General features: G+C 46.6%; 1 protein-coding gene and 1 pseudogene across 1 annotated transcript in view; one reads left to right on the forward strand and one right to left on the reverse strand.

The window, feature by feature from the left end:
• Window positions 1-382: 382 nt before the first annotated feature.
• The window catches only part of LOC126523645 (ornithine decarboxylase-like), a 34,337-nt gene continuing 18,742 nt past the window's right edge, over window positions 383-15,977 (reverse strand). The window contains exons 6-9 of the mRNA XM_050172246.2: window positions 9,222-9,372; window positions 7,394-7,497; window positions 2,484-2,692; window positions 383-755 (exon numbers count right to left, since the gene is read on the reverse strand). Coding sequence (XP_050028203.1) covers window positions 707-755; window positions 2,484-2,692; window positions 7,394-7,497; window positions 9,222-9,372 — 513 coding nt within the window. The 3' untranslated portion in view covers window positions 383-706. The remainder of the gene's footprint in view (window positions 756-2,483; window positions 2,693-7,393; window positions 7,498-9,221; window positions 9,373-15,977) is intronic.
• On the forward strand, window positions 12,028-15,502 carry LOC140218892 (uncharacterized; annotated as a pseudogene).

Consider the following 15,977-nt stretch of genomic DNA (forward strand, 5'->3'; position numbering starts at 1 on the left):
GAGGCGAGGCCTCGAAGTCCCGTCATGGGAGACCTGAGCCCACGTCGTTAAACTTTGCCGGATTTACAATAAAGTTGTTTCCATCCATACCTTTCGTCAGAACAGGAAACATACATGTGTCGCATTTGTTAGCTTGATTTGGGCTATCTGTGTTCGTTCCAGCGTTTTGTTTTATAGTTCCAGCGCTGAAGACTCTGCATGCATTCGTGCGTTGCTAGCTGAGACATCAGGCCGTCACTGTCACGACGGCCGAGCTTACATCACGGATTTTCAAAGAAAAAAATGACAGAAGCCAAATAACAGAAGCCATCATGCGAGAATGTGGGAACGCTGATAAACGAATTCGACGAAATCGAAGCACAAAACAGCACAATTTGCGCTATCATGTATCAGAAATATAATTACTCGCACGAGGTAGGGAGCCTTTGACAGCATAGTACACTGTGGGGAATATAGTTACAAGGGCGTTCATATACTTTATACGAATCTGCCTACATGTGCTTGCAGTTCGCTGTGGTACAGTGGGTATACGCATACAACAGAGCGTCCACAGGTCGTCCTTCTTGAGGTTAACTAAGCATGTAAGTTCTCCTAATGGTATCGCCCCCTGAAGATACCTCAAACGATCGTCTCGTTGTCGGGGACTTATGACCTTCGAGCAATTTACCACAAAATATGCCACATGGTAAGAAGTGCGTGGACCTTATCAAGCAGTATCCAGGAAGGAAACAATTTGCTTTCGGCGCAGGCGTTCTCTGAAATAAAAAGAAAAGGACAGACAATAAACTTCCTTTTAACATTTTGTGTGACTAGAGAAATATACTAAATGTCAGTTCAGCTTTAAAGTGACCAACCAGGTAACTATGGAAAACTATAACTTCCATGCAATGTCTCAAGATAGAAACATGTCACCAAGGGATTACAAGGAACCTTTCGTTCCTCTAAAGTGCAATTCGAGGTTTTGTGCACTTTCTTATTAGGAGGGTACCAATATTCGCGCACACAATAAGCAAGAGAAGGTTGACAATGTCTGCACTTTTATAAGTATCATGCATATCATTTTTACACAGGCAGTCTACAGTAATTCACAACTTGGTAGCATGCGAACGAGTAAGTAGATGTGAAAGTGATGTGATGAACATTAAGGCGATCGAACAGAGCGCATGAGGATTCAAAAATGAAGTCTAGCCCCGTTAAAGTTATGCGAGAAGGTAATGTGGCTTTGGAATCGATGCATGCTAAACATCATATAGTCGCGCAGGGATGATATAGTGTTTACCATAATATTAAAGTTTATTTTCATCATCACACTGATGGACGAAGCTGTAGGTAAAATCTGATATTCGTAGAGGCAGCTTGACAAATGCCGGCAGCTACCTATTATCGTGTAATATTCTAGATAGAAGGGATAGTGCTATTTATGTCTCTGGGTTGTTGAACACGGGAACTCACGTCCCTGTTACATGTTAGAGGTTGATATGGATGTCTAACACGTGTACATGCCACTGCGTGCTGGTTTACTCTGTACTTACTGCCGAACGAACAAGGTACGGTGCCATGGCCTCTAGCCTAACGGGACTGAACTTTTTTTGGAGCGCCTACTGAGTGACAAACAGGTATTTTCCATGTTTATTTCCGCAGGCGCTGCCAAATAACTCTTTGCGTAATGCACACTCACGTTTGGTCTCATCCTACGTGCATACACTGGGATACTGCAGCCATCGGAACATCTCTGTAGTCAATTTACCCGAACTATTGGGATATGGATAGTCTAAATGGAAGGTCAGTGCCGTGGTCTGTAGTAACACGGTTCTGACCAGACCTAATACAGTCAGCAAGCAATAAAAAATATAAACGCTAAGTATTTTATTAGTTACGCGTACACGGCGATGTTTCAGTGACGGCTGTTTGTCATGGTTAAAACGTGGGAACTCAAGGCAAAAATATTTTTTCTGGGTGGCATTCATAGCAGCGCCAGATATAATAAATTATGCGATGGTCACTGATGACCTTATATTAATTAAATTTTGATTATTGTTCTCTGTTATTACCTCACAGAAAGTGTTGCTGCTCCGGGACTGCAACATGTGCGTGGCTCAACGTGTGTCCTCAGAGAAAATCATTACCATTAGTTTCGATACATTTGTCCCCAAGATCAGCCACAAGACATGCCAATCTTACAGCTGGCCTTGTCCCGTCATGCACGATGGAGACTGTTGGAGCAAAGTATCAACGGAAGCACCAATGTGCACACTCAGGGCGCGTGTATTTCCAACATGATGCCTGTGTCCTGTTTCCTGTTAAGTTGTAAGAAATTTTTTACTATCTGGTTTTATTCTACATCTATAACGTACACGTTAAAATCACAAAGTAAAGCCGCAATCTATAGAACCTTGCTTAACATCCAACTGAATGTGACGATTTTTGAGCCGGTAAAGTCCGGCCAGCCTCATTTTCAAAGATTGATTCACATTTGCACTCACTGCACAGACTTGCTGGCTCGGTAATGGATATCTGCGTTGGGGAACCCATTGAAGGGAGAGGTAATGGTTATGCTGTATGCGCCCATGTTCTCGAAGCATAACCAGTTACCCACGTCCATGTCTGGGAGCGCGCAGGCGCTTTTTATTCTGTCCGAGCCATCGCAGGTGATGCCCCACACCATGCTTGGCTGCATGGGGCCCGTCACCTCCTGCATGACAAGAAGCATGAGCGCGGACACGTCCCTTGGTGATAGTGGCACCAAATGGCTTTCAACTACGCGCCGAAAAGAAAATGCAGCGAACGACACAGAGGTCCGGAAAGCATCGCGTATATTGGCCACGAGAACGAGTAGAGTCGCTGCCTGGATGATCCCGGCTGAACGACGCATAATGCATATACTGCCGCGCGATGTCTGCACTTCGTCTTTGCATGTGCGTGTATGGTGTGAATATCTTTAAGAACAGTTTCTTCTGTAGTTGTAGTATAGTCATAAACGCTTGGTCTGCACTTTTGACGGTGCACAAAAGCATTTAGCTTTGCGCTGTCGTCCTTTGTAGTAAAGTCAGTGACAGCCCGAGTCGAGCGCGCCGTGTGCGATTGTTGCACCTACCGCTCGCCGCCATCATATCAATTTTATTATCACTCCGGGCTTCGCGTCCACGACAAAAACGCACTTCACTGAGTTTCAAACAATTGAAGTGGTAGCAGCGAAACGTGAATTCCGCGCTTCAGCGACTAGTCACGACGCGTTGATCGCTCCAAAACCTCTGTGATACCTCGAAACGTGACGGGGGTTGCGTGAGCATCACTCAGCAGTAGAAAAATGAACAGTGAGCATGCACTCATATATGGCGTCGTACACAGTACATTTCGGTAATTGCATTGTGATTATTGTGATAATTGCATGATTTTTGCTTAGTAGTTACGCGACCAGAAATGTTATTTTTTTTTTATTCCGCTGGCTCTCCTTAATTTCAGTTTGCCTCCCAAATAAATCGTGGGCTTTTTTAGTTTGAGTCGCTGCTACTAAATAAAAAGCTAAAATAGGGTAAAATACTATCACGTTATTGGGACAATGAAGAACACAATAGCAAGACCGTGAATGATGAAACTAACTCTTTATCGGGCGAACTTGTGCCCCGAAAAGCAGGTGACTTTCAAACTACAACGATAGCTGCAAACACAGTCGGCGATCGGCGAAAATCCGATGAGCGGGTCAAGCACGTCTCGGCTTTTATACATGAGCCACGTGCCTTCCGGAAAGTACTATACACAATTAGCGACGCGCATACAGTCAGATTACACAAGGTTCGGCGACAACAGACAACGGATAAAGCCATCGATAACATTCGACCGGCTCTCTAACAATGAACCGGTTGTTTGGCAGGAACGAGGCATCCAAGGACATGAATGCTGATAACAATATTCTTGACCGCATCAATATCAATTCGAAGCTTTCGGACGAGAGAAAGGCTGCACTTCACGACCTTCAACAGGAATTTCAGTCTTGCTTCGCCTCTCCGTCTAGAATCCTCCAAACACCCCTCACCAAGTACCAAATTATTACTCAGGATGATGATCGCCGTATCCGACATCTCTACCGTGTTTAAAGAACGCGAGGCTATAGATTCAGACGAAAGTAAAGGAAATGCTCGACGATGGAGTCATTCAACCATCCAGCAGCCCGTGGTGATCGCCAGTCGTTCTAGTGAAGAAGAAGGATGGAACACTGCGCTTCTGCGTTGTTTACAGGAAGCTAAACAGTATCACAGAAAAAGACGTTTACTCGCACCCCCGGGTCAACGACTCTGTAGACAGGTTGCGGACGCGAAGTATTTTTTCATTCATTGACATAAAAAGTGGCTATTGACAGATTGAGGTTAATGAGCCAGAGCGAGAAAGGACGGCGTTTGTAACCCCAGACGGCCTTTATGAATTCCGAATTCTTCCTTTCGGCCTTTGTTCCGAGCCAGCCACGTTCCAGAGGTTGATGGACACCATTCTCTCCGGCTTGCGGTGGCAGAGCTGCCTTGCATACTTCGATGATGTAGCCATATTCTCAGAGACCTTCGAAGAACGTCTGAAGCGCCTAAGAACGGTCCTGGAAGCCGTTCGCTCAGCTGAGCTCATGCTGAAACCTCAACAGTGGCATTTCGGCTATGAAGAGCTGAAGTTCCTTGGTCATGTCGTTAGTGCATATGGAGTTCGCCCCGATCCAGACAAAACTGCGGCCGTCGCCGCTTTTCCCGTTCCATCAGACAAAAGAGCAGTGCGACGTTTCCCTAGCATGTGCGCTCAATATCGTCGATTTATTGCTAACGTCTCCAAGATAGCTGAACCACTCATGCGACTCACCCGAGAAGATGTACCTTTTGTCTGGACCACATAGCTAGAGACAGCCTTCGCCGAGCTACGGCAGCGCATGCAGAGAGCACGTGTACTTGCCCATTTTGATGAGGAGGCAGATACAGAGATCCACACAGATGCTAGCAACGTTGGACTTGCAGCTGTCCTTGCACAACGACACGGCTGTGTTGAACACGTCATAGCTTACGCCAGTCGTACACTCAGAGAAAAAAAAATGCCTCGCATTCGTGTAGGCGACGATAAAATTCCTGCCTTACCTCTACGGCCGTCCCTTCACGTTGGTGACTGATCACCACTCGCTCTGGTGGCTGGCAAATCTCAGAGATCAGTCTGGCCGTGTCGCTCGGTGGAGTTAGCGCTTGCAGGAGTTTGACACCAGGATTCTGTACAGGTCCGGCTGCAAACACGCCGACGCCCGCGCGCGTCCCTGCACACCTGTGGGACACTCTGCTCTGAGCTCTGAGGATGCCGATGGTTTGCTCGGGCCATTTCTGATTCTGACATCGTGTCAGGACAGCGAGCAGACAGAGCAATACGGTCTCTTATCGACTACCTGCAAGGCCGAAAATCTCAACTCCTTCGGCGCATTGCTCGCGAGTTATCCGCCGTTTCTCTCAGAAGGGGCATCGTGCGCAGGAAAAATGCCCGTGGCAACGACAAAGCCTTTCTCCTCGTTGTGCCTACCGACATGCGTGATGACATCCTTTTTGCGTCCACGACGAACCCATGTGAGGGCACTTGGGCTGTTCGCAGACTGGCCCGAGTGCTCCAGAAGTACTACTGTCCACGACTTTCGCCTAGCGTACACCACTATGTGAAACCTGCGGGCCTACCCCAACAAATTTTGCCACCTGGGACACTGTTCGCCCTCGTGGAAATGGACCTCCAAGGAACCTTCTTTATGTCGTCCACTGGAAACAAATGGATTATCGTTGCAACGGATTACGTGTCTCTGTATATCGAGGCAGAACAACTGTCCCGCAGCACGGCTTCCGAAGTCGCGAAGTTCGTACACCAAATCGTCCTGCGGCACGGCGCCCCGTCGTGTGTGATCATGTACAGGGTAACGTCCTCTACAGCACAAATGATGCAGTATATTTCCAGACTGAGCTGCACGAGTCGTCGAAAAACAACAGCCTACCATACACAAACAAATGTACTGATGTAGAGGTTCCACAACACCATAGCAGACATACTGTCAATATACGTGAACGTGCAACACAATACTTCGGACGAGATTCTTCTGTACATCACGTTTGCGTACCGTACGGCAATGCAGGAAACGCGATTTTCGCCTTTCCGTCTTGTTTACGGATGCAACGTGCAAATCATGCTTGACGCTATGATTCCGTGCAACAAAAACGATGAACTTGCTCCAGACGCCGGGCAACACACTCAGTATCTCGGAGAAACCCATCAACTGGCTCGCGTAAGCATCAGTTACCAACAAGATGCCGATGCACGAAGTTACAACGTCGGCTGTCGAGACGTCCCCTAACAGCCCGGCGACCGAGTCTGAATGTGGACCTCTATTTGACGTCCAGGCTTGTCTGAAAAACTTTTACGCCGCTATTTCCGACCGTACAAGGTTCTGAAACGTGTCAGTGACGTTACTTAAAGAGATATTACTGAACGGTGTCTTGTCTTCGTGTCTACCGCTTCGGTATGAAACCGTGGATCTCCCAAACAGCGCGAACGAATGAGCGAGTGAACGAACGAGCGAACAAGAGAGAGCGATCGCGAGCGAGAGGGAATGAACAAATGAGCGAATGAGATAGATAGATAGATAGATAGATAGATAGATAGATAGATAGATAGATAGATAGATAGATAGATAGATAGATAGATAGATAGATAGATAGATAGATAGATAGATAGATAGATAGATAGATAGATAGATAGATAGATAGATAGATAGATAGATAGATAGATAGATAGATAGATAGATAGATAGATAGATAGATAGATAGATAGATAGATAGATAGATAGATAGATAGATAGATAGATAGATAGATAGATAGATATTTTCTTGTCGAGTCTGACCATCGACTATCGGCTACCGAACACCGACTAACCACGAAAAAAATCAAAAGAGTCAATGAAAGCTATTCGCTTTGAAACCAGCATGAACAGAGGCCCTGAAACACATTATTCCGACCGAAGGATGCCCTATCCCTGAGGGTCTGGGCTATCAAATGCTCACGTGGAGGTGGAAGGATCGAGACAGTCTAAACATCAGCAGCAAGAAAGCAGCGACTCTACAATGCATTTTCTATACGCAAGTTACTCGGCGTTTCCGCGAAGGTGGTGCCAGCCACATGCCCCATCACGTGACCGTCACACTCCGCGGGAGTTCTCGGCCACCAGCTTAGGCATGGATACTTGTATTAGCGAATGCCAGCCGCTCACTGTCTGCAATAATATCTTTACAGTATTATTGGTTGATGTTTGTGATGATTAATATTTGCATTATATTAGCGGATAGAAGTGGAAATCAAAACGGATTACATGCAGCATCGTATTGTTTCAGCTGAAGCTCACCGTAAGTGGCTCCGGATGAATAACATCTTCATTGTAGAAGGACATGATGAAGGACTTGTACATGGATTCGTTGATATAGTACATGCGTACACTTGGATTGGTGCCTGCGATAAAAATAAAGACCACCACAAATTTTACAAAACAAATTCAACTGGTGTGTTCAGCGCATGTTGATAGCGCTGCCATTGGCCATAGCGAATACAATCAAGCTCGAAATTACAACTAAAGGAAGTTGTAGGAATCCCAGGGCTATAATTTTGAGTTCATGTTTCGTTAGAAGTCATTCGCGGTTCCAAGCATTTTTTTTTTCGCATTCAAATGCGAAGCGCGAACGATAGGTGGGTGATGATAGGATAGATCGCAGTAACAATCATCTTTTAACGCTGCGAGAATGTGAAGGTGTAATTTTTGTTCAATTTATTTCAGTTCTGCACACTCCGCATGAAAGCCGAGGGCGTTCTTGCTATTTATGTCTAATTAATTTTCATCACGTGTAGCCAGATTAAACCACGTTTATGTGACAATGTCGAGCCAACAACTTCGAGTTTTCTCAACAATATAGTTACATTCAGCGTGAAATTGCGCTGAACACTGGGGGGAGGGGGGAGGTATGCAATTTGCGCTTGTCCTTGTCGCCTTTTTAGTGTCCCGTGTCCACTCTTGCGCTAGTCACTTCAGCATGGAATGCCAAGTAGCCCGGTCTCACAGCCTGCTAAGGTCAGGAGTGTATTTAATTACTTTTGCCCTGACTCGCGCGCAATGCCTTGTACTCTCCCAAAGCTACATAAATGAGATGAATTAATATGAATGCGAGCGCCGCTGCCGAGAATCGATTTCACGGTATCCCGTTCCCTAGAGGAACGCCCTAGCCGAAGCAGTTGAGAAATGAATATTCTTTGCACATAGATACGTCGCAGCTGATATGTAGGTATGAGTATATTGCAGTGTCAAATACATTTCAACGGCTCCTTCTAGATTTCTGGGCTTAATCGCAAGCGCTTTCTCTGAAGGAAGCAGTAACGCGGTCAGCAAACGGTTTGGCATGAAATGATTTATGAGGTCATCTTCATGGCGGAGGATGTTTTACGAAAAGGAAACAGCCGTGCACCTGATTTGAGAGCTGTGTATCCACACTCGGCCACAAAAGCTTACGGCCCACGAGATCTCGGAAAACGTTCAATTTCCGAGCAGCCTGTAACAGTAGTCGGTTAAACCGGGCATCACAATGTTGTTCACATATACTAGCAGAGGCTGTAAATGCGAATACTAGTCTGAGTGGCGAGGCTGCGCAGATATTCAGCCTTTTCTCAGATCTCAAGTTCGGTGAAATTTTGTGCTTGACTGTACCTACGTTGAGTCGTCGCGTAACCTCTATCTACTGATGCGAACTTTCTTTTCGCGATACTTTTGCGGGACTACATATAGTATTGAGTAATGTGGGACGAGTGGGAGCTACTGCTCATCGGTCAAATAGATATTGCAATCTGGGGTTTAACGTTCCACAACAGCGATGTGATTATGAGGCACGCCACAGTGGGGGACTTCGGATTAATTTTGATCACTAGGGGATCTTTGCCGTGCCCCCAATGAATGCGACACGGGCGTTTTGGCGTTTCGTCCCCATCGAAATGTGGGCGGCGCGGCGGGGTCTCACCCCGCGACCTCGTGCTTAGCAGCAGAACACTACAGCCGCTAAGCCACCACTGTGAGAAGGCAATAACGAAAAGAACGTGCGACGACCTTATACGAAGAAGTTAAAGTGCGTGAGTAATCTAATCTAAAGTAGCAGCGCTTTTTTTTTTTTTTCATTAATGCGTCGCGTGCTTACCGTCGCTGCCGTCGCTCATGCGCTTGCCGATGATCTTTGTGTAGATGGAGAGGGCTGATGAAACGACGAAACCGCCAGGCTCGCTGATTATGGTTACGCCGTAGCTTTCAGGAAAGTGTTTCGCCAGGCACTCGTTGACGATGTCTGCGGTCTTAAGGCAAGACATTACAGTTTGCAACTTGTCGCACAAAGCAAGACGACACAATACCCGCGCGCGTGCGCCATGCAGCCACAGAAGGCACAGACGTGGACTGGCCCGGCGTTTCAAATGCCATGCATTACTTTACGAAAGCAGGAATGCGACATTATAGGCATTGGTGGTTCTCGTCGTCTTCGCGCCCAAAGCATGTATACGCTTTCTAGCCACGGCTTTGCTTACACGGCTCAACACGCAGAGTGGTGGTTTTGCGTGATGAGTGCCGAGCTGTTGAAATCTCACGATATAAGGAGGAAGCAACATTGCTTGCTTCTCTAATCTATTGATTGTGCCACTAAAAATGCGCGGTTGTTCATATGGCCGTAAATTGCGCCCGTCGGTTAGGGCAACCAAACCTCCCGCAATTATATGCACCGCCGCTCCCCTGTTTCTCCGATTCGTCGCTCGAAATATAGTGCCGTTTCTGTAACTACGGTTTATGTCATTTCAGCATCTGCTCCTGGTCGCCCCCACCCATGCTCGCTGCACATAAACACAGCAGTATTGAGGGCGAGGACTTACGGAGTCGCCACCTGTCGGAAGCGCTTCCGTTGCGTATTGTGAGGGATAACGCGGCGCGCTCCCTTTAGGTTTCGCTTACGGTGCTCAATAAGAGCACCACGCGGCAGCCCACCTGGACATTTCTGTAAGTACTCTCAAAACCAGGGAAAATTTTTACTGTCGAAATAATAATCTTGGGCAAACTGAAAGCACAGAATCGTTTACAGGTGTTATCTCTTTACCGAATATATACAGTACATCGGGCGCGGTCGCAGCGATGGAGTCTCCCGAACCGGCTCCTTGCGTGAAAGCTAGGCAACGGCCGAGAGTAAACTATGTCAAATATGTCCTTATAGTGGGCTGTCTGTATAACCAAATGGAGCATAACAGGGTGAAGCCTCAATGCTGCGATCGCACGGGTTCGCAGCGACCGACTGTGCGTCTGCATGCATGTCCGCGCGCAATCTTTCGCTTTCGCTGCGTACGCGTTTTCGCACCGTGTCGTGAGTTTTCGCGCCGTCTCGTGATGTGACAGTCCTCTAGCCTGCGACTCTGCTCAGAGGAAAGAGGAGAAAAAGAGCGGCATGGGAAGTGAAGATCAGAACAGGCTGTAGGATGCGTCTGTGTACATATTCGTTACATTTGATACACAAACACGTACATAAAAAAAGGAAACAACGTGACACTGAGGCACCAACTCATCGGGTATTGTTGCAGATGCTAATCGTGTAATAGGATATAGCAGCATTACTGCAGGTTAAGAAAAAACCCGAAAAAGACCCGACACATCATCAGCAGTACGTGGATTACACTGAGTGAAGCTTTAAAGCTTAATCCAGGGTTGCGAACTTCTGGAATTCCGTGAGCTCCCAGATTGACGCTATATTCCGGCACCTGAAAGCGATGACATCAAATTCGACGCCTGAAGGCGATACTCTACAATAATATAAAGTCGCAAAGGTTTGACCGAATCGGGCCTTATCAGCGCGAGGGCTACAATCAACTACTTATCTGGGATATTACATACGAATACCATGATATCATTATGAGACATGCCGTTGGGGGGGAGGGGGACTCGGGATTGATTTTAACCACCTCTGGTTCTTTAACGCGCACTTAACTCGCCATAAAGAGTGCGAAGACTGATGTCACAACTTGCAAATACACGTGCTTTTGCTGTAGATGAAGGAAAGCCCTGACCTTCAATGCTTCAAGCACTCGCTTTTATCTTACACTGGTAGAGTCATTCAATGTCGTTAGCTGATTTCACTACTTACAAAATAGGGCGCACTAGACTGCACAATATAACCCCCTCACTGCCACTGAGACCCCCTACCCGTGGCATAGCCGCAAATTTATTTCGGAAGGGGTGTTTTTTTCCGAAAATAAAAATGTGTGTGTGTGTGCGTGTGTGTGCGTGTGTGTGTGTGTGTGTGTGTGTGTGTGTGTGTGTGTGTGTGTGTGTGTGTGTGTGTGTGTGTGTGTGTGTGTGTGTGTGTGTGTGTGTGTGTGTGTGTGTGTGTGTGTGTGTGTGTGTGTGTGTGTGTGTGTGTGTGTGTGTGTGTGTGTGGGGGGGGGGGGGGGGGGGGGGGGGTTGTACACCACGCAAAGACAAACTCGCAGAACTCCCCGTACAAGCCGGCTTTAACATCGAGGATGCACGTTTTTGCGTTACTGATGCAACACTTCGCTCAACTCATCACAAAAGTTTTTCGTTGCTAAGGCGTGCAGCCACTTCGCATAAATTCACGCTATCATCCGTATGCTATATTTAAAAATGATGATTAAAAAATCATTTACAAATTTCATTTTACGGTCAAGTATCAGAAATGAGAAGCTCTTCGGCTACACGAAGGCCTGGTCGGGAGCAACATTCTTCCAAGTTTTATGCACGCGCTTGGCTCACCTTTATCTGTGTGTGGAATATTTAGCGCTGATCTCCCCTCACCGGAATGAGCTAGAGGCGCGCCATGAGTGGAACCGAAATGTTCGGTGCATTGGAGAGGGGATTGCTCCCATGACAACTCTGCCCCCACCTCCACCCCCCTACATCTTCGGACCGCCACTAGCTCTCGCTTTGCTTTCACATTCAAGCTTTCCCTTTCATCCATGCCGCTCTTTGGGAGCCCACCTCCTGCAACTATCTGTTCCTTGGGAAACGGGGGAATGGCTCTGAGGTGATCGTCCGAAAATTTCGCGGTGGGGGGGTGTTCGACCCTCCGAACTCCCACCCTGGCTGCGCCAATGTCCCCTACCCAGACTGCACCAATGTGAGACGTCTCTTCCGCGTCGGCTCTGGTTAAGGTGTATCCAGACGACGGACCACGGACCGGGCCACGGACAGATCAGGTGGGGTTGACCGCGCGAGGCCCGGCCGGGCGTGGCCGGTGGCATCATCCACCTGACGGACCGAAACAACAGAAGACGAGGCGGGCCACGTGATCTACTCCCGACGCCAAAGCTCCGTGGTCCTCTTGCAGCAGCGCTCTTCTGGGTTTACGGTTATTTAAAATGGATGCCGATTGGAAGCGCTGTTTTGCTGAGGTCGCTCTTGTTATATGTAATAAAGTAGAATATTTGCATTCCCCCCAAAAGAAAATGCTGGCAGAAGGACTGGGTGTACCACAAAAGGTTAGGCATTCAAAATCTGTTGTATAAGGAACTGGTTTTGTCTGACCCAGGCGAGTACGGGCGACTTCTTCGCGTTACCCCGGAGCAGTCTTCACAGCTCCTGGCGTAGGTCGCACCCAGGATTTCGCGACAAGAAACTGCGATGCGCCAGCCTGTTTCGCCGACGACGAGGCTACAGATCACCCTGCGCTACCTTGCCTCCGGTGAGTAAGGTTGCTTGCATTGATCTTTAATTAGAATCCACGCTAGCAGTTAGAGCATCTACACGCACGCAGGCTTTAAACAGCATGTGACAAAAGACTTTGTTTTGCTGCAAGTTAAAATACACACAAAAGGAAGACACATAGAAGACAACAACCACGCAAACCATGCAAACCACGTTTTTATGAGATTAAGATTCTTGGTAGAAGAAGAAATCAAACATCATGCGAGTTAATGGAAGCTTATTATACCAAAAATAAAGGTTCAAGTTGCATTAGCGATACTTCTGTCTTGTTCTACGGCACACGAGCGACTGGCAGGAAACGCTAGGGCAGACCGTATTGCTCGAGGTTTGAACGTCCGAGCAACGGCATGGCCTAGCGACGTCCTTCCACCGAATTCTCGTGACATCCTCCTACAGCAAAGGCAGGAGCGGAGACGTTCTGGACATCCTCACTCCGATTTAAACAGCGAACAGGAGAGGGACTGGCGTCGTATTCAGACGAATACATACCCCAACCTGCACCACCTACACAGAATTCACCCCACGAGGATCACTGACGAGTGCCCGTGGTGCACAGACACACCCACACTAAAACACATCACATGGGAGTGCCCAAGGAGGCCTCCGCACATAGACAGTCCCATATTACACCAACATCCACTAATGAGGAATAGGCAGTGGGAGGCATGGCTTGCGGACGAGGGTCGGGAGAGCCAGTTGGCTCTTCTGGACCAAGCCCAGCGAGCCGCTCGTGCCAGTGGGGCCCTGGAATAGGGGCTCCAACCATCGTGCCTTATTTTATCTACATTGAATAAAGTTTTACTCTCTCTCTCTCTCTCTCTACGAATCGGAAACGAGATTGTTCGACAGCTGGATAACATAGGTTCGTGAACAGCCTGCGCACGCGTGTATGCGTATATATATTCCTGGGTCACCGTCCAAACTAAATCAGTTGGAGGTGCCGCCCGTGTTGTCTTCTATGTGTCTTCCTTTCGTGTGTATTTAAGTTGCGGCAAGAAACATGTCTTTTAGCAAGCACCAACTAGGCCAACATACAGTTCTGTTGCAGCATATGACAAGTTTATTGCTCTTAATTGTATGTTGCTAAAAACGTCCTGGCACACTGATATGCGCGAAGCTCTTGCCTGCGTACTTCTTCTAGCTAGGGCAGCAGCTAAGATCTCTCGCATGTATTTTCTCACACAATATCAGTATCAGGTGCATGCAGTTCTTGTAACACAAAGGACAAACCTTTTTCCTTCGTATGTCTAGATATACTACACTGACAACTGATAGGTGGATTGAAGTATTGAGAAGTAGGGCACTTTCTTTAAAGGAGCTTTAAGTGTAGGTCTCGCGTACATTCTTTGATCATGTCTTTTTGTTTTCCAGGAGAAAGCCATTACTCACCGAGTCGGCAATTCCGACGGGCCATTTTACTGTAAACGACATCATACCGGAAACATGCACTGCATTATATGAAGAATTGAAGAAGGATTGTCTGAAGAGTCCGAAAATAAATGAAGACTGGGAAGAAATCATCAGTGGACTTAGAGAAAGGTGGTAATTTCCTAACTGTATAGGTGCTATAGACGGCAAGCATGTGACGATTAAAAAGTCTGCACTCTCAGGGTCGATATATTATAATTACAAAAAGACCTACAGCATCGTCATGTTTGCTGTCGTCGATTCTGCATACCGGTTCATCTACCTTGACGTAGGAGCACGTGGATCCGACGGAGATGCTGGAGTCTGGCAAGCAACGGCATTGCAACGTGCTCTGAAAACTAACAAGGCAAAATTGACCGAAGTAGTAAAGGCGGCTACTGCACGAGATTTGCTACTGCCGCCTGTATTCGTCGGAGATGACGTGTTCCCTATTGGAAAGAACCTTATGAGACCGTATGCAGGAAGCAATCTCTCGGATGACCAAAGAATTTTCAATTACAGGTGCGATGTCAAAGGTATATGCTGTCATTATTTTTTTTTTTGTAGTATAACCTTGTGCCATAGAATACATTGCAACCTAGTTCCTCATAATTCGCCAGCTTTACAGTATAATATGATATTGTGAAATCTTTTCATCTTTTATAATTTCAAAACTGTCCAAAGTGTCTAGCTTACTACTGGCAGTATTGCATATTGCAAACAGCTGTGGTAAGAATATATGCAGTACTTATTTTTTTCGTTAAACATGTAATGAAGCCAACATGCGTTTGGCAAGGTTACTGTCACTTCCTTTTTGATGCTGATAATGATATAATTTCTTGCACATGTGTAAAATGGTTAATCTTTAGCATATCACAGGCAATGTGTGTGAATGCTGCATTGTGTTGTGCGAGTGACTAGCATGACCCTCTTTAATTATTTGGTTATATTTCACTGTGCAGGCTGTCCAGATCTCGGAGAGTGTGTGAGAACGCGTTCGGGATAGTGGCGAACCGTTTGCGGTGCCTACACACCGTCATTGAACCAAGGTTTGAGAGGGTGGTACCCGTAGTCCTTTCTGCATGTGCTCTACATAATTTTCTGAGCAACGACATGCAAGGTAGACCTGAACTGCCAGTAGAGAAGTCTGGCGAAAACACATTTTTCGACTTGCTGAAGGCTCCACGTGGACGCCCCAATGCATTTGGGGCTGCAGTGCGTGAAAATATGTGCGCATATTTTAAGGACAGAGGTGCTGTGTCAAAAAAGAAAACATTCACACAGCTGTCTTTTTTCCTTTATTCACTGATTTCTAGGTAGCGTTCAAGTCATTCATCATCATCATTTATTATTCCCTTAAGGGCCCCATGTGGGGTATTACATAAGGGGGAGGCAAAACAATAATACAAACGTCGAATGAATAGTCATGTACAAAGCAAAAAAAGGCAACAACTGAAAAGACACTAAAAAGAACAGGTTTTTGCATAATTAGTTGCAAATATGGGTGGTTAGTAACTCTCGAAATTTTGAAGGGTTTCGCTCTACAACAATGGATTCCGGGAGCGAGTTCCATTGTTCTATTGCAGAGGGAAGGAAGGATTTGTTGAAAGCGTTTGTAGAACCATGAAGGCGTTGGATACATAAAGAATCGTATAGACGATGTGATGAGCGAATGGGTGGAAATAAAAGTGAGGAACGAAGGTCAGGAAAGTTATAGTACAATTTATGGAATAGGCAGAGTTGCGAAATTATGCGTCTTGATGCTAAAGGGGTAGACCAATAGATAACTTTAAGT

This window comes from Dermacentor andersoni, chromosome 6 (assembly GCF_023375885.2).
Source record: "Dermacentor andersoni chromosome 6, qqDerAnde1_hic_scaffold, whole genome shotgun sequence".
In the NCBI taxonomy this organism is placed as follows: Eukaryota; Metazoa; Arthropoda; class Arachnida; order Ixodida; family Ixodidae; genus Dermacentor; species Dermacentor andersoni.